Source organism: Mus caroli, chromosome 5, assembly GCF_900094665.2.
Source record: "Mus caroli chromosome 5, CAROLI_EIJ_v1.1, whole genome shotgun sequence".
Taxonomy (NCBI): Eukaryota; Metazoa; Chordata; class Mammalia; order Rodentia; family Muridae; genus Mus; species Mus caroli.
In genome coordinates, this window is record NC_034574.1 from 121,015,283 (window position 1) to 121,034,727 (window position 19,445).

The 19,445-nt window shown below is 45.0% G+C and overlaps 1 protein-coding gene across 2 annotated transcripts in view; it reads right to left on the minus strand.

The window, feature by feature from the left end:
• The window catches only part of Tmem132d (transmembrane protein 132D), a 643,700-nt gene that overhangs the window by 346,109 nt on the left and 278,146 nt on the right, over window positions 1–19,445 (minus strand). For both annotated transcript variants that reach the window (XM_021163504.1, XM_029476942.1), the window contains exon 3: window positions 8,645–8,791. In XM_021163504.1, coding sequence (XP_021019163.1) covers window positions 8,645–8,791 — 147 coding nt within the window. The remainder of the gene's footprint in view (window positions 1–8,644; window positions 8,792–19,445) is intronic.

Below are 19,445 nucleotides of genomic sequence, written 5' to 3' on the forward strand. Positions count from 1 at the left end.
GACAGCTATATCAGCGTCCTTTCAGCAAGATCTTGCTAGTGTATGCAATGGTGTCAGTGTTTGGAGGCTGATTATGGGATGGATCCCCGGGTATGGCAGTCTCTAGATGGTCCATCCTTTTGTCTCTGCTCCAAATTTTGTCTCCGTAACTCCTTCCATGGGTGTTTTGTTCCCAATTCTATGAAGGGGCAAAGTGGCCACACTTTGATCTTCGTTCTTCTTGAGTTTCATGTGTTTTGCAAATTGTATCTTGTATCTTGGATATTCTAAGTTTCTGGGCTACTATCCACTTATCAGTGAGTACATATCTTGTGAGTTCTTTTGTGATTGGGTTACCTCACTCAGGATGATTCAAACCACAACGGACTTTGTGTGTGAATAAGGTGCTTCGCTGTTCACACTGAAGACTAAAGAGAAAAGATCTAGCCTAAAGGATTTGAGTGTAAGGACCACTCTCCCCTGGCAGACATATTCAGTGCATGGTCCTCAGAGTTACTTCCGTGTGTGTGTGTGTGTGTGTGTGTGTGTGTGTGTATACATGTGATGTTCTCGGGTCTCAAGACAGGATGAAGAAGAGAACAGAGAACTTAGGAGAGTCACATAACAATGTGTAAACTAAATTAGGTATTTCCTGACCTACCTCATATGACTACTGCTCCCCCTCTTCCCTCTTTTCCCTCCCTCTCCTGCCCCCACTCTACTCCCCCCCCTCTCAAGTCCAATTTGTGCTGCTCATATCCTCCTGGGTATGGCATCATCAACTATAGCATGGTCGACCTACAAAGGACTAGGTCCTTCAAAAAACCTCTTCCCCATCATCCATCAAGAGCCAATAGCTCCTCAGCTGAGAGTGGGGGACCATGAACCCCTTTTGCACTCCATGCTGGAATGTTGACTGACTTGCTCTCCTGCCAACAGCCACAGCTGCCATGTGTTCACAAACGTACCTTGCTGTCATACCTAAAACTATTTTGCAGCATAGCTGCCTTCAGAATTCAGTGTGCCTTTTAGTGTTGTATGTTGGGGATGCAAGAATTGATAAATACTATGTTGGACACCTCCATGTTAAAGATGACTCGGCCTTAAGGTGTTTACCATTTTGGAGGCACAGCAGAAACCCCATTTTAGAAAGGGTCCTTATTCGCTGTAGGCGTGGGTTGGGGAGGAACCCTCTAGAGATGCCAGGCTGTAAGTGGAAGCTGGGAATATGTGGGCCCTTTGTAAATCACTATCTAGTCCCCAGATGAAATTGTGACTTCCTGAGCATCATTCCCTGGTGTCCCAATCCTATCTGCTCAGAAGCATGCACATACCTTTGTGAAAGGGACATTTTTAGACAGATCATCACGCTCTGTTCCCATCATGCCCTGTTCCCATCCTAGCCCATCAGTTTTACACTAAAAGTCTTTAGGGGGTGCTTAGCTATTTCTTTTGTGTCATTTTAGGGTGGAGAGGGTGGGCATGATGGAGCCAGTCATTTAGGACTTATTTCTTCCTTGTGTTGTGGTGTGCTTTTCTTTCTGTCTTCTATCTTTATACACACACACACACACACACACACACACACACACACATATATTCCTTTGTTTTTATCATTGCACCAGAGTATGAAATAGCTTCTGGGTTCTCCCGCTCTGAGCTGGGCAGGTGATTGTGGCCACACCCTAACAACATGAAGGATCTCAACTGACTCCTCTTATACCACTCTATAATTTAGCAGTTTAATGGGTTCATTATAGACTCTTCCGTTTTGTGTGGAATTAGCTTCTCCCCTTCAAATGATGTAATTAATTAAACATCACTTAAAACAAAACGAGCAAAATATTGAAACTTCAAAAAAAATCAGGTTCTCTCTGGTCTTCCCCACTCTCTGGCTCTTAAATCCCCCCCACACACACACACTCTTCCTTGAAGGTTGCCAAGCATTTTGTGGGGAAGAGTGTGATACAGATCTCCATTTGTGGATGAACATCCCACTGATACACACTCTGCATTTTGACCAGTTGCGCAAATTTCTCCATTAGCCACCTCCCACTATACAAAGAGACTTCTCTGACGGGGGACTGAGAGCTTCACTAATCCAGAAGTAGAAGATATGAATTTAGAGGGTCATTTGATACTTTGTTCATTTATCAGAATATCAGTAGTAGGTTCATCTCTGGGGCCTTGAGCTCCCCCAATGTCACCACTTTAAAGTGCACCTTCAAAGATTTTTTATAGTATTCATAGAGCACTGTGGCCATTTCCAATACCTGACTGTTGAACTTTCTGATCACAAGTGTCTTTTAGAGTCACCTCAACTCAGACAGCATAACACTTTCAAGGCCTGCCCAACTGCATCCCATACCCCAGTCATCTCTTTTCTCTACAGAATCATATTTCACCTTCTGGACATACCATATTTTGTTTACCCCATCTTTGGGCTTTATTACTGAGTGACTCCCAGCTTTGAGTTAGCATTGCGCCTGGCTCTATGAACATGCACATGCGTCTTGTGGGTGCTTGTTCTCTGTTTCCCTGGGCATCTTTTTAATGGAGGAGGTGTTGACCCCAATTGTCAGCCTGTGTCTACCACATCATTTTTCTTTTCTCTTTTTAGACTAACGTGATTGGTTCCCAGCCGTTTCTCACCCTCAATATTTTATATATTTCTTGTTCTGTTTCTTAAAGTTCCTATCTCCTGGTGCTCTTTATTCTGCTACAATGGTTTTGATTCCTGTCGAAGCGAATCTAACAAGTGATTCTTTTTTATCTCTTAACACCCTCCTGACCTCCAGCAGTTTCTTCTTCCTGCAGTCTTGACTTGTCTTTGTGACATCGTGCTCAGTTTGAATCTGAGAACACTGGCAGGCTCCGAGCTGTTTCATGTAGGAGATTCTGATTCGTTGGGGGGTCTGTCCTTATTCCTTTCTGGCAGTTATAATTCCCCTGCATCTGTTTGTATGCACAATGTTCCTGACATGTTTTGTGTCCTGCTCCACTTTTTAAAAAAGGAACAACTAAGATTGGCCAGCTCCTGTCTTCTGCAACCTTAGGTTCGAGAACATTCCCTGAGTTTTGAGTTCAGTGCTGGAAACTCATTTCCATGGGAACATGTGATGCGTGTTAGGGATGGTGACTGGCCAACATGCTCTCCTCACTTAAGCATATGATTGAACTCCCCCCCCCCCTGCACACACACACACATACACTTGATCTTTGTAAATTACTGACACTGGTCACCAGTGTTGCTCTTGTTTGTGGAGCTGAATTGTGTGACTCTGAATCAGTACCTCATCTCTATTCTGACTCTTTGGCTGCCTGACACGGCCACGTCATTCTTTTCTGACAAGGGAGAGAGAATGGAGGTTGGCAGAAGCTTCCAGGAAGGTCACTTTTTAAAAAGGCTGTGCCAGCTAAGACGATGCTTTCCTGTCACTTTTACTTGATCTGCTAAGCTGATGCAATGTTTGGCACTCCTGGAGCTATCTTAATCTATGACGAGATAAGCCAGCGCCGCTCAACCTGAGGGATGCAAACCCCTTCAGGGGTCAAATGACTCTGTCACGGTGATTGCTTAAGACGATCAGAAAACACAGATATTTACATTACAATTCATAACAGTAGCAAAATTGGAGTTCTGAAGTAGCGATGAAATAATTTTATGGTTGGAATCAGCACAACATGAGAAACTGTATTAAATGCTCACAGTGTTAGGAAGGTTGAGAACCACTGATATAAACCATGAGTTAACAGGATGTGGGGGCATAGTAGGTACCTGGGAAGCCAGCAGACTCAGGAGCTATGTGTATGTCCTGGCTGGCTTTCTTCATTCATTAATTTTGTTATGTGACTAGGAGATGAATGTCTATTTTACTCAAGCCATTCCTATTAGGTTTAAGACAATTAGACAATCTTCCCTTATCATTCTTGTTAGTTTCTATTGACAACTTAACCCAAACCCCTTGGAAGAGAGAAACTCCAGTGAAAAACTGCATTTATCAGATTGGCTGGTGGGCATGCCTGGGAGGGATTATATCCACTGATGACTGATGTAGGAGGGTCCAGGCCACTGTGGACAGCACTATTCTCTAGGCAGTTGTGTTCTAGGTGCTATATGAAATCTAGCCAGCACTGATCTAGAGAACGAACCAGCAAGCAATATATTCCATGATTATATATTCAGGTCCCTGCTTCAATTCCTGTCCTGGCTTCCCGCCGTGATGAACTGTGACCTGGGAAGTATAAACCAAATAATCCATCCCTTCTCAATTTGCTTTTGGTTCTAATGTTCATCACAGAAAACTAGAACATCACTCTTAACAAATAGTTTGATATGTGTCTATCAGGCCTCACTTTCACGCAGCCTCATGTATTCAATTGCAGCTATCGGTATCTAAACTACAAATTAAATATCAATTACCTCTATTTTTTGCAGCCCATTCTATTACTTAAAATATATTTGTTTTAAGATGAAACACATTACCTACAGTAAGTGGAAAATCACCATTGCATGGAATAAGGAGAGGCTCATTACGAGCAAGATTGGATTTTTGTAATGCCTGCCTGCCTACAAGACATTGTCAAGAAATCAAAGCCTCAAAGACAAGAAAGCTAGCTGAGCATGAGCCAGGGCATGAGACACCTCTCCGGGTTACAGCCATGCTGGGCAACTCAGAAGTAGACAGGTTGGTATCATTCAAGTTCATTCAAACATAAGTCTGTGTGCCGAGAACATCATTTGCAGCTCCACCATGGGAACCTCTGTGAAACCCCCACCCAACGGCAAATTTTACCCAACAGGCTTTATACATATTTATCTAAGTTGATGCCTTGGCCAGCAAGATTCTGAAAATGCCGAATGGGATCTAGAGGCAAAGAGCAATTAGCTATTCTGCCATGGGTTCCAGATCTGTGAAGGCAAATCAAAGCAGATTTGATCACCGAGATAACAGCATTAAGATGAGACTCTCTTGGCAAACAAACTTCTTCAAACAAGGAATATGAACTTGAAGGCGATAAGAGATCTTCACTAACTCCCGCTGAGTTCATCACTGATAGGAAAGTGGCTCCTTACCCATGAAATTGCACCTGTCACAGCGACTTCACTTCATTAAGGCGGCTTCCTGATCCAGGCAAGATTATCAGCAACACACAATCTAGGACTCTCCAGCTAATGAAGACTGCCTCTCCTGAGTTCCCGCAGCTGAGCTCCGAGTTTCAAGATAACAGAGAAACGGCCAGAGAGAAGAAAGGATTTATAAAGCAAAACAGCCCCCCACCCCCACCAAAAGCCAAAGCTACCAACATTATCAAAACATCAACTCAATGAAACATTTTCCAATTATCCTTGAGAAGAAAGGGACCTCGCCTGGCTTCAGCATCACCTGAAATACCGGACCAAGGTTTCCCTTTGGTTTCCCTTTATTCCCCTCGGGGAAGATAGTACAAAATGAAAGGTTTTCAAGTGGGTCAGGGATAACTATTGAAGATGCTAATGAATGTGTGGTACATAATGAAAACATCTATTTTCATTATGTACATTTTGTTAAATAGAAAACAGATACAGGGTGGAAAAAAAAAACAACAAAAAACCTCAACCCAAATGTTTCACTGCAAAAATTAATTTACATTCAGCTTTTCCTGGCATTCCAGCTCTGCCTACAGGAATCCCAGGTGTCAGTCTTCTCTGTAGTTTTTTCTGGGACAGCATCTGCTCAGATAAATATCCTACGTTTTTCTTGACTGGACTTCTTTGGGCTCATGAACTTGAGACCATGCTGTAAGTACGTGTTTAGACTTGTACCTTAATCTGTACATTAATGGAGGCAATCTTACTCCAGATTTCACCATTCAAGCAATTACAGGCATCCTCCTGCATACCAGCCACTTGCTCGGAGGCTGCAGACACAGCTGCAAGCAAAACTTGATTCTGACACCGAAGGAGCTTCTGGTCTGTCCCAGTGACCTTGCACTGTGTTTGTGTGTCCTATAGAAGGTCCACACAATCAAATTGCACGGGCATGTCACTAGCATGTGGTAGACATGTGTTTGATATATCATGTTCTCACCCTTAAGTAAAGCACTGTACAGGCTCATGTGGGTATACATTTCCATTATCTGTCCGCATAAATATGGGCCAAGCATGGGAGGAGAAAAGTGCTCCAAATGGGTCACATCATGACACTATATCCTTCAGGGAAAAATCCCTGCGTAGTCTACCAAGAGTTTTCTTTATTAAAAGAGACATTGGCAGAGGTGTAGGACAAGAGCTGACTACTCCCTACATTCGAGTGCTTTGAGATGGCCTAGAGATGTGGTGTACTGGAAGGCTTGGGTTGGTAGAGCAAGGGCTGGGCAGCTTGTACCCTGAGGTGAGGGGCCACCCTCAGATATTCTACTCTTCCCTTCTGTGTCCAGGATGAACACAGCCAATGGTTAATGAGGTGGTTCAAATCCCTTTGCATCTGTGGGCAACATTACTGCTTACCGATGAGTTGTGGCAGACGGCAAAAAGACTGGCCCAGGAGAAATGAGAATGCAATAGCTGGACCCTTTCCCCCACTCATCTCTCCTTTTGTGCTAGGGAATAAAAGAAATCATCCAACATCCTGTAGGCATCCATCCATCCATCATCACTCATTCATGGTTTCACTCATTTATCTGTTCATATATCTGCCTTTCCTATCATCTATCTGTCATTCATTTATTTACCCTTTCATTCAGTCATCCATACATACATCCATCTACCCATCCATCATCCTCTGCAGAGATATCTTACCAGCCAAGTCCACTCATCTACCATCTATCCATCCATCCATCCATCTATCCATCCATCATTTATTCATCTAAATATGTATCATTTACTTTTTCTCATGGTTGTGGCCAAATACCCTATGAGACACACCTTATGGGAGGAAGGATTTCTTGTGTTTCACAACTTAAGTAGGAATTCAGTCCAGCACAGTAGAGAAAGCAAGAGTAGGCTGGGCATGGTAGCAACACTCCTTTAATCCCACACTTGGGTGGCAGAGGTGGGCAGAACTCTGGGTCTGAGACCAGCCTGGTCTACTGAGTAATTTCTAGGACAGCCAGGGCTACACAGAGAAACCATGACTTGAAAAAACAAATAAGCAAGCAAGCAAGCAAATAAATAAAAAATATGAGGTGGGTGGGTCACATAGCTTCTGCAGTTTGGCCACAGAAAACAGACAGGAAACAGAGCCTCAAGGCCTACCCCTAGTGATCTACTTCCTCCCAGAAGTTTTCACAATCTCTCAAAACAGGCTGCCAACTGAAGACTTAGTGTGCAAATAAGAAAGCCTATTGGGGCTTTCTTATTTGCACATTCAAGCCACAATACCAACCTATCCATCTATCGATTAATCCATCCATTCATCCAGACTCCATATCCCCTCTCCCCCACCACCCCCGTTCATCACTATCTGTTTTTGCATGCGTCTGTCCATCAGTCCTCATGTCACTTGGCTACATGACCACAATGACACCTTTCATGAGGATGGTGCTCATTTGGCAAATTGCATCTCCTGGGCTGATTGGACTGAGATCAAGTGAGACCAACAAGTTCCGCTGTCTGAGCCTCTCCTACCACAGGAACATCCGGGGGGTAGAGCTCAAACACCGGCTTCCTCTTTTCCTCTCAGTCTTTTCCAGTCAAAAGAAAAAAAGGGGGTGGGGGAGGGCACAGATGAGAGCTGCTGCAGGTGACCCAGATTCTGGTAAAGGAGAATGGAGAGCGACTGATGCCAAGCCATCCCTGAATTGGTTTCAAGTGCTTTTGGTAATGAACTAAGGGAGTGGGGGCTAAAACAAAGCAGCAATAGCCACCTCCATACCATGGGAAATAAATGTATTCTCCAAACAACTAAGTTTTGGAATTTAGAGCTGCATTCCAGGAACAATGTACTACCTTCCTCAATTCATCCTTTAGATTTTTCCCTCATTTTTTTTTCCAGTAATATAAAGAGCCAGAAGAAACCTAAAAGTGACAAAGAAAATGTATGTGACCAGACTAGGAATTCTCCGAGGTTCCGGGAGAGAGGAATAAATCAAGAACTCCTAAGTCTCCAAGCCGTCCCTTGCCCAGCTGTGAATTGCCTGTTTCTAATTTGGTGGCTATCAGAAGCAGATCCGGGTTTTAATTTTTCTCCCCGGGGTGATTCACGATCGCCTGTAATTCCACAGCGGGCGGCCCACTGTTCCATCAGAAAGTGCCCCCTGCACAAATACAATCACATGCAGTATGTTGACATCAGCAACGCTGTAAAGGTGGGCTGCACCCTGCCTGTAGAAGAGCGAATTCTCCTGTGTTTAACTCATGCAGATATACTCAGGATGGAAGAGATAATCCGCAATTCTGATACCTCTGAGGTGAATCAGAAAGAAGTGAAAACTTCCTGTATTATTGGATGCAGCTGCAAGGAGAGATCCTTGCAGATGATAGATCCTCTGTGGCCCTGTGTGGGTCCACTATGAATGGTACCCCACTGCCCCGATCTGGCAGACTCTGCCCATTTTACCTAGAGCCATTAATGACAGACAGCACACATCAAATACAACTTGCAATGGAGTCAGCAAACCTTGGAGCAACTGGAAGCCACCACGGCAGAGAGTCTGAGCACAGCACCGACCAGGTGGGACTTACCTCTTTTCGGAGCCAGCAGATTTCTTCTGACAAACGATGACGGCCGGAGCATATTTCCCAGTGTACTCGGTGCTCTGTTTGACATCCCAGATCGAAGAGCTGCTGGCTCTCACCCCAACAATGCTCACTCCTTTCTTAACCTTGGCCCTGTTGGAGACAGGAAGTGCATGTTTGAGATAGCCCTGGGGAAGTCCCCGGGCAGCAGTGGTACCAGGGATATGCACATTGTAGCCTTGCAGTTATGAGCTCACTCACGGGGAATCAGGTTTAAACACAAATTTGTAACCACATTTCCTATCCATCTGTCACAGTTCCCCCCACCTCACCCCACACCCCAGTTATCCCCACTTTTTCAGAAGGAACTGGAAAAACGTGATGGCCTTCAGCAAACATCTGTTACATACGGAAATATCTCGATTAATTAAAATTAAAAGATTTTTAAAATTTAATTATTAATTAAAAGACAACACGTAAAACAACAACCGTAAAACCTACCTGAAATCCCTTAGAGTGAGTGGTTGGGAAATAGAAGTAAGCCAAAAAATACAGAGGTAGCCTTCATAATAAGGGAGCGCCTGCAGGGAGAGAGTCCCGAGCAGCCAGCAAACCATATGAACCACAAGGACTACATCTGACTTTCCCAGCAGTGTCTCCGTTCCACCCAGGAAAACTGAGGCTCAGACAGATGAGAGGATATTCATGAGACCCGGCACATAGGGGGACTAGGCTGAGTAGGGTTAGCCAACTTCTATGTTTCTGTCCCTCCTGACATTCTTATTTTCATTACCATACCAAAGCCTGCATCATCGCCGTTGTCCTTCGTTGTCATCGTCATCATCACCACCACCATCACTAAAGATACAACCCCCATCTTAATCATTATCACTAACACCACAACCACCACCACCACCACCACAGTTCCCATCTTCTTTTTCACCATCACCTCCACAAACCCCTCTTAAAAATTATCACCACGACCACCACCACCACCACCATCACTATATCCATCTCTTTCATTAGCACCACCATCTCCATCTTCTCCTTCCTCTTCCTCTTCCTCCTCCTTCACTCCTTCTCCCTCTCCCTCCCCCCTCCTCTTCCTCCTCCTCCTCCTCTGCACTATGGATTACTTACTGTCAACTGGCTGCTATTCTAAATTCACTGTAGTTCTATATCATTTCATCCTTAAATAATAATCTGCTAGGTCATTTGTAAATCTTATTCCTCACATGGCTCCAGAGAAGAGAAACAGGCCTTAAGCTGCAGGTAGTGAAAGAACTCTGGACAGCTGGAGTGTAGTGGGCACGGCTCTGGCAGGTTTTGCCCTTCTCTCCCATCCCCTCGGCCTTGCTTAGAAACTGTTGGATTACATCCCTAAAGCTAGCCACAGAGATCTATTCCCTTATTTGGCCACTTCTCCTCCTGAGCCTGACCACCAAACTGAAGTCCAGCCAAAGCTCCCATTGGCTCACCTAATTAATATTCCCAATTAAAATTAAGCACCTCATCCTAACACAGGATAAACTTTATAAATTTTACCTTTATAAACTGCCATTTGCCTATGGGGCCGTGTCTGTCTCCTCTCTATCCAGAGGTGGTCCTTTGTCCTCTGGGCACAAATACCCCTCCTCCCTCTCCCTTGTTCCAGGCCCCTTCTCCCTCTTCCTCTAGCTCCTGAGTTTGTCTCTTACTCCCTGTCCTTTGTGCTGAGAACTTGGTCTTGGGGTGCCTTGGGCAGATACTTTTCTTTCAGGTAGGACAACATTCTGGGCTCTCCCTGCATCCCTGTGAACTCCCGCTATTAGAGCTGATAAAACTGATTGTGTTTGCTTTCTCTGCTATTCAGTGCTGGTTGGTTTGGGTCACGCTGCCCAATGTCTACTCATGATTTAGCCAAGCACACATTCACCAAGGCAGTCCACTTTCCACCTGAGACTCCATTTGCCATCTCTCCTCTTGTCTCCCTTCGCCATGGAAGGGAACCACGCGGTCCCATGGGCTTCTCTGAAAACTCCAAATACCCCAGCCCTTACACAGAAGCTGGATAACAGAGGAAGATGAAAAGCTCTCTTTGCACTCATGTCCTTGTTTCTTTCTAAGAAATTTCAAAAGAAAAAGCCTCCGTGTGATGGGAAGTCCATGGCAAAAGGGCAACACAGTGATTTTCACAGTTTGATTTACAAACTGCCTTGTAGATGTGAAGAATTCACGTTTCCTACTGTGCCGTCCCTTTCTTATTCCTTGGGGAGAATATAAAGAGCTTAGAAGGAAAAGTACCAAGGGATGCCTGGAGGCTTTGGTTATCCGGGGGAGGAGATAGTGATACCAGCAGCAGTCTGTGTTATATTCATGTGATCACAAGAGGAGCCCCCAGTTCCTGCCCTGAACCTCTGAAATCTTCACTGTTAAAGGCAACACAACGCTCTGAGAATGGGGTGTAGAAATGACTTAGTCAGGATTTTACTGCTGTGAAGAGACACCATGTCCAAGGCAAGTCTTATAAAGGATAACATCTAGCTGGGCAGTGGTGGCACATGCCTTTAATCCCAGCACTTGGGAGGCAGAGGCAGGTGGATTTCTGAGTTTGAGGCCAGCCTGGTCTACAGAGTGAGTTCCAGGACATCCAGGGCTACACAGAGAAACACTGCCTTGAAAAACAAAACAAAACAAAACAAAAAAACAAACAAAAGCAAAAAACCAAATAAAGGATAACATTTAATTTGGGCTGGCTTACAGGTTCAAAGGTTCAGTCCATTATCATCAAGGCAGGAACATGGCAACATCCAGGCAGGCATGGTGCAGGAGGAGCTGAGAGTTTTACATCTTCATCTGAAGGCTGCTAAAAGACTGGTTTCCAGGAAGCTAGGTCTTAAAGCCCATACCCACAGTGACACACCTACTCCAACAAGGCCATACCTACTTCAACAGGACCACACCTTCTAAGAGTGCCACCACCTGGGCCAAGCATATAAAAACTATCACAAGAAACAAACAGAGACAATCTTGTCCTGTACCATTACTACTTCTATTGGGAACAGTTTTATATACACTGTGCAGGAGAGGGTACCAAGTGGTCAAGGTCCTTAAAGGCCATTAGAAGACTGGCAGTGTTACTGTAGATAGGGTAGTGGGAGAGTTCCCATCATCCCCTAGCTGAGAACAGTGGGACTCCTATGTTTACACTGTGTATATAAGATGATTCATATCTAGCACCTGGTAGACTAGAAAGTCCAGAAATATTGGCAAACTAAGGGCACCCTGACCAGTCCTCAGTAGAATCCTATGCTCCTGGATTGAGCTGTGGTGGTTTGAATACGTTTGACCCATGGGAAGTGCCGTGATCAGAAGGTATGGCTTTGTTTGGAGTAAGTGTGGGCTTGTTAGAGGAAGTGCATCACTGTGGGGGTGGGATTTGAGGTCCTAAGTTCAAGCTCTTCTCAGTGTGGAGGAGACCCTTCTCCTGGCTGCATTTGGAAGACAGTCTCTTCTGGCTACCTTCAAAGCAATATGCAGAACTCTTGGCTTCTCCAGCACCATGTCTGCCTGCATGGTGCCATGTTTGCTGCCATGATGATAATAGACTGAACCTCTGAAACTGTAAGCCAGCCCCAATTAAATGTTTTCCATTATATGAGTTGCCCTGGTCATGGTGTCTCTTCACAGCAATGAAAGCCAAACTAGACATGAGGGAAGCATCTTCCCTCGATGTACATGTCATGGCCATTTGCTTGGGGGAACTGGAGTCATGCTGTGTGGTTTCACGGGAAGAAGATTCTGGGAGGTTGTGCCCAGCTTCTTCTGGATATGGCTCATGCTCTTTCCCCTTTGTTTACTATAGTTTGTGTGCTTCTCATGGCATAAAGTTGAGCAGCATCCATGACTACAGGGTAAACCCTTTGAGTCTTCCTAGTGACTTGCTGGAGTTGGCCATGGTCTTGAAGATTGATCGTTTCCTGCTGGAAGACTATACTTATCAGATCCCATTATGGACTATGGGAGTCATTTCCACCCCTATAAAGGTTACAGCCAGCTTCTTCCCATAGGAATTTTCTCTCGCCCACCCACATAGCATGGAACTTATGACCTATCCACCCACGTGGGTAAGACCTGAGATGAGCCACTCATTGTGTTTCAGTCAATAAATACAGTCTTGCCTAGAAGTCAGACTTGCCTGTCCTCTCCTCTACTAACCCCCTGCTGCCTTTTCTGGCTCCTTTAATCTGCCTATAATAATTTAACAGGGACAGCAAACCCCCACAATACACACATTAGTGTACAATGACAGGGGAAGTGACCCCTCTTGAATAGTCCTATGTAGCATGTAGTTTTGACTTTTAAGCACCAGGTAGACCATGTTACCAGACCCTGCAGATGAAAGATACATGAGCACGCGTATGCGCATGCGCGCGCACACACACACACACACACACACACACACACTAGCTTATCTTTAATATGCCTTTTAGCTAAATGGCCAGGTACTTCTAAGCTTCCCATGACTAACGTGCTCTTACCGTCACTCCTAGATCAACACCTTTAATTCTGCCCTCAGCTCAGTTGCTCGGTTACCTTTAGTCCTAACCCAGTACCCTAAATCTGCCCTCCGTTTAGTTGCATTTCTAATCTCCCTCCTGCTAACCCAGGCCCAGTTGGGGAAGTAGCCAATGGTTACTCACATGACTGGTGGCGCTCTCTCTCCTTCTGAAGCATTCGCATCTCTTTTCCTCTTCTGCACCTCCTATCCTGCCTGTGGGAACCTGGAAGTCCTGCCTCTTCCACCCAACCATTGGCCACTAGCATCTTTATTGATTGATCAAGAACCAACTGGGGAACAGGACCTTCAGTGTTCACAGGCAAATTCCCAATCAAAGCATCAGACCACCCTCTTACAGTCCTAGGTGCTCACACTAACAGTTTTAGAAACAGATTGTTACATATGGCTGGCATTGTGTTCGTGGGGGAAAATGAACATGCCTTGTGGGAGTTTTGTTCTTCTGGTGTTGGGGTGGGACTCAGAACCTTATATATGCTTGATAAGCATCGTATCACCAGGTGACACCCTCAGCCCATGTTTTGTATTTCAGATCATGACTATACTAGCATACACTTTGCATGCATCATTAATGAAGGTGAGGTTTTATGCCCAGACCTCAAGTCCAGCTGGCTTGGATACCCAGAATAATCTTCTGGCAATAAGTTTTGTACAAACCTGACTAAGTTATAGGCAGTCAGGCATGCTGGTGAAACAGCTAGGGAGATGGCCCAGTGTAGAATGTGCTTGCGGAGCAAGCATGACTTTAGTCCACAGCACCTATGTAAAAGCTGGGAGCATAGGGAAGAGTTCGTAACCCCCATGCTAGGGACGTGGAGACAGGAAGATCTCAGGGGCTTTGTTTGCCAGCTCGTCTGACCAGATCAGCAAGTCCCAGGTCTCTGTGAGAGAGCCTACTTCAAAATCAAGGTGAGATGATTAAACCCCTGAGATCAGCCTGTGGCCCTCCACATGCACCTGTGTGGTGTTGCATATGCACGAAGATCTGCTAGTATAAGAAGACTTCATTCACTGTGGACAGCTATTCTTCCGAGCTATGTTAGAATGGATTATGGAGGCTGCCCCAATTACTGTGCACTGGAATTTTATTGAATCAGATTTGTTTTAAATAAATAGGTCATCATCCTGGCTTTGGCAATCTCTAATTCTCTGGACATTTCTGGTACATAAGCCTTAGCTGACATATAATGGGCTTATCTTTTACTCAGATTTTAATCCTAAGTAGGTCATTTAGAATTTGGATGATGTGTCTCAGCAAGTGATTTTTCAAATGAATGGGGTTATTTATTTAGCCTTTAAATTACCTGAAGTTTTCTCTAGCTACAGCGGTCTTGAAGGGAATTTTCTAAGATTTACAGGAGAACACTGGATTTGCCTCTCTCACTAATAAACTTTCCTGAGAACACACACACACACACACACACACACACACACACACACACACACACACAGGCACACACACAGAGCCTGTGCAGCTGACACGGTTAGGAAAGAGATGTTTGCCTGGTGGGGGCCCACACCTTGTGTGAGCATCACAACAAACACCTGCAAGGTTGGCCACCGGCTCCTTGGAGATGGATCTGAGGTATTTACAGATCACAGCCAGCCTGCGTTAATCATTCTGAAACAGTTTCTTTCAGAGTTACAAGTGGCAGCCTGTGGAAGCCCATGGCAGGCAGTTCTCAGAACCTGTGGAGCCTGGCTTCACTGGGTCTGAACCAAATGTTAGTTCCCTCTTTGTTTATGACAAGCGGGGTTCCTTATAGTCATTAATGGAAGTTTATAACCCACTTGTGGTTCCATAAATACAGGTTACCCTGACAGCCTCATTACCAGAGATAAACACAGCACTTGATTTCCGAAGACACTTTATTGTAGATTTACATTTAATAATACATCCACCATGGTGAGAGCAGAAAAGCCATAATTTTCCCCAGAGTATGCCCATGAAGTGTAGGCTGATACAGACAGAACCTGCTAGGGGTTAGGGGATGCTGTGCTGTTAAAACATAATAGAACAAGCTGTAAAGACTAGATATGTGTGTTATGTGTGATGTTTATATTATGTATATAGCATATGCACAGTGTATACCCAAGCACAGGATTCAGACTTAACTGAAATATATGGGAATAGCTGGCAGCCTAGATGCTGAATACAGGGGCATGCTGGTTACGTTTGTACCTCTCCTTGCCCCTCCATACCCTAGCCTCTGACTCTGGATTACTGCTTAAGCAATCTGCCCTCTGACAATGATGACCTTAATTGTAGATCATACATTCAGGGTGTCTGTCCACTACCTTGATAAAGAGGTTGACAGTCAAGCCAACTCTCAGGGTTTCATTGATATAAAGAGACACCATGACCAAGGCAACTCTTATCAAGGAAAACATTTAACTGGGGCTGGCTTACAGTTTCAGAGTTCAGCCCATTATCATCATGGCGGGAAGCATGGCAGTGTGTAGGTAGACATGGTGCTGGAGGAGCTGAGAGTTCTACACCTTAATCTGAAGGCAGTCAGGAGGTTACACCACTGGGTGTAACTTGAGCATTTAAGATTTCAAAGCACTGACTCCAAAATGACATACTTCCTCTAACAAGGGCACACCTCCTAATAGTGCCACTCTCTATGGTCAGGCATTCAAACACATGAGTCTATCGGGGTCATACCTACTTAAACCACCACACCAACCTACCCAAAAGCCCTCTCCTGGGAATTCGCCAAACACTGAGCCCTAATAACCTTCCTCTTTCTCTTCTCTTCCCTCCCACCTTGCTTTTTTCTCTCTAGTCCCTGACATTAACATTAATGTATACAAGTTGGATGTTTATTAGCATATGCAAATAATCATTTAGCCTCAACATATGCAAATGATCCAGTCCACTAAGGTTAACAGGTGTAAATAGTCCTCTAGTATTAACACGTACAAACTACTCCCTAATAATAACACACACAGGTAGTCCCTTGTATTAACATATGCAAATGAGCCCGTAGCATTGACATACTCAAATGATCTCTTACCACTACCATATGCAACAGGCCCCTGGCATTAGCATATGCAAATGAACCCTACATTAATATGTGCAAATTATTCCCTAGCACTAGCATGTACAAATGGAACCTGTCATTCACGTACACAAATTCACCTGACATTACCTTATTCAAATCTTTCTGAACCTAGCTCTCTCAGGCTGTTCTTTGAAACTATGAAATAGCCACCACCCTCCCATTTGATACCTTGCAAGCTAGACTAGAGGTGATTCATCTGCCATAAGGCTGACTGAGGTGCTGTCAGATACCCTTAAAACAGGCTTGCTTTGGAAAAAGATATTACTCTTCTCTGCTGCAGCAGCTCACAGCGGGCCTTGGTGGTGGGTGGCTCTGATCCACTCAGCTATTCAGAGATCAAAGCTGATCATGGTCCTGGTGTTTCTAGCCCCTGTTTTGCAGCACCTGTGTCCTGAGCACCCCAGCCAGTGGGAAGAATGAAGGGTGAAGAACAGAGCAGGGCAGGTGGCAATACAAACTTAGGCACACTCACAGTCTATGGAAGGCATTTACTGTCTTGGCCAAATATGGTTACAGAGGCAAAGGCTTCTGGGAAGCCAGTCCCTACCAGGACCTGACAGCAGCGATACCCAAGTTGGGCCTGTGGGTGGCTTGCATTCCTACCTAAGTTAAATGTGTCCTGCATCCTCCAGACTGTGGGTAGAGCTAAATCCCCCCACATCAGTGCACACAGTCACACTACAGAAAAACCCCACCTGAACAGTCACCAGTAAGCACTCCTTTTATGAATGGTTTGACATGTGGGTTATTAAAAGCGCCTGTGTGCTCAATAAAAGAGGTACCAAAATGGAAGTTTGAAGTGATGGAAGAGAAATAAATTGGGCTCAAAAGGAGAAATTTGAATATTTCTGTTCCTTGTGAGATTTATTTTAAAAACTCCGAGTGCAGATATTTGTGGCAGTGGAGGAGAAAGAAGAGAAGAAATTTAAAAGAAAACTGAGACAAAGTAAAAGACAGAAGGGGAAAAGTCACAGGGTGGGGAGAAATATTTTGAGAAGTTCTGTCCACACAAAGTTTCAAGTATGAGAGGAAAATCGTGGGTTGCCTTTTAAGTATAGTATACGTGCCCAGAGGAATGTTCTAGAACTAGAAAGTAATACCAGCCCAACAACCTAACATAGTCCATAATCCACAACCTGCTCTGGGATTCTCAGCAATCTGAGAATGGAAAGAAGGAATGGGTTTCCAAGCAGCCTCCTGTTCAAGAGGGGAAGCTTGCTGGGAGCATCCTTTCCTGGATCCCAAAGGATAAAACATTTTTTTTCCAAGAGCATCATCTCTCAAGACACCAAGTCCTGCTCAGCTCCAGCAAGCTTCATGAGGTCGTCCCTATCAGCAGAGCGGCAGAGAGATTACTCACAGATGGACACCAAACATAGACTACACAGGCCTCCTGATGAATACAGAAAAAGACACATTTACCCCTCAGTTCAAAGACCAGTAGATAGCATGCTGGACTTTTGGAAACGTCTCCTGTCCATTGTTTTCTCTCACTAACTGTGGCCAAGAATAAAGTAATGTCCATGTTCTGTGGTGTGGCAGCCAGGTACCCCCGTGGGTAATCACTTTGCTTCTAATTTCTAAGTGACCTTGACCACAGGACCTCCTGCCAAGGCCACACATTATACAATGGTCACTCCTAGACGTGTCTCAGCACTGTACTGGCAAATAGGCATAAGCCTTCCTGGATACCACTGGCTATCCTGTGAGAGTCATGTCCCCATGGCCCCATGTTCCTTTGGAGTGGCACAGGGCCAGACTTTATAGCATAGGGATATAGTCTTTGCTAAGCCTCTCACATACTGACTTTAAGATTGTAGCAGTTTGAATGGGAAATCTCCCCCAACTGGCTCAAGTAATTGGCGCTGTTTGAGAAGGTTGCAGGATCATTAAAAGGTAGAACCTCATCGGAGGAAGTGGTTCACTGGGGATGGGTTTGGAGAGCGTACAGCCTTCCGGTTCGATCTCCTGCTTCCTGTGTGTGATAAGCTCTGTCTGCCATGCCCTTCTCACCATTTTGGAGACCCCCACCCCAGCCCCTGCTCTGCAGCCAATATAAATTCTTCCACAGGTTGCTTTATGTCTTGGTGCTTGATTGCAGCAACAGGAAACTAACTAATGTAAGGTCTATGCCAATGTATGCAGGCAGCTAAGACAGACCCGGTCGGGAGTGCAGGACCAGGATGATCAATGTTAGGCAATTCCAGTTTGATAGTATGTTCTCCAGCAGGAAACATATTTTAATGGGCCGTGTTGGTGTTGGCATATATGTTTATAAAGCTGGCGCTTTCCACTATTGAAATACTGTGTGCTATGCACAACACGTCACAGGCAGATAACGAAAACATGGACATGAGAAATAAATATTTTGACAGTGGCTATTCTTTTTTGCCTATGAGCCTTCTGGCACATTGCCAGGATGTATGCACATCAAAGAGACAGTCCGTTACCATGTGGCACATGGGTACATCAAACCCCACTGCGGGATCTATGTGTTCCAGTCTCAGCAAGGGTGACAGGATATCCAGAAACCCCCACAGTATCTGGCTCTCAGACGACTGCCACCTACTGGAGGGAAAAAAGGCAAAGGCCAAGAAAGATTTGCTCTCAAGGAGGGTCTAAATCCATCCCTGAGGGAGACAGAGCCAAGTGGCAGGTGTGTCATCTGGAAGGGGTGTGGTCATGAAAGGGGTGTGGCTTCGCAAGGGGGTGTGGTCTCGTGTGGCTTCAAGAAAGAGGTATAGTTTCTGACCACCAGCTAGGTCCCATACTGCCCAACTTGTGGTAAACCTTGGGTTAGCTAAACGCTAAGAGGCCATGAAGGGAGAGCCTGTGTTATGGAATTCACAGTACAGACCACACTGAGGGAGACATCACGGGCTGGAGCCCACCCATGACTTTTTTCTCAAGGCAGTTGTACCCACCTTCTAAGTTCAGGCTGCAAATTGGCTTTGCTTTAACCTCTTCCCGATACTTAAGGTATTCGGTCATTGTCTTAGTCAGGGTTTCTATTCCTGCACAAACATCATGACCAAGAAGCAAGTTAGGGAGGAAAGGGTTTATTCGGCTAACACTTCCATACTGCTGTTCATCACCAAAGGAAGTCAGGACTGGAACTCAAACAGGTCAGGGAGCAGGAGCTGATGCAGAGGCCATGGAGGGATGTTCTTTACTGGCTTGC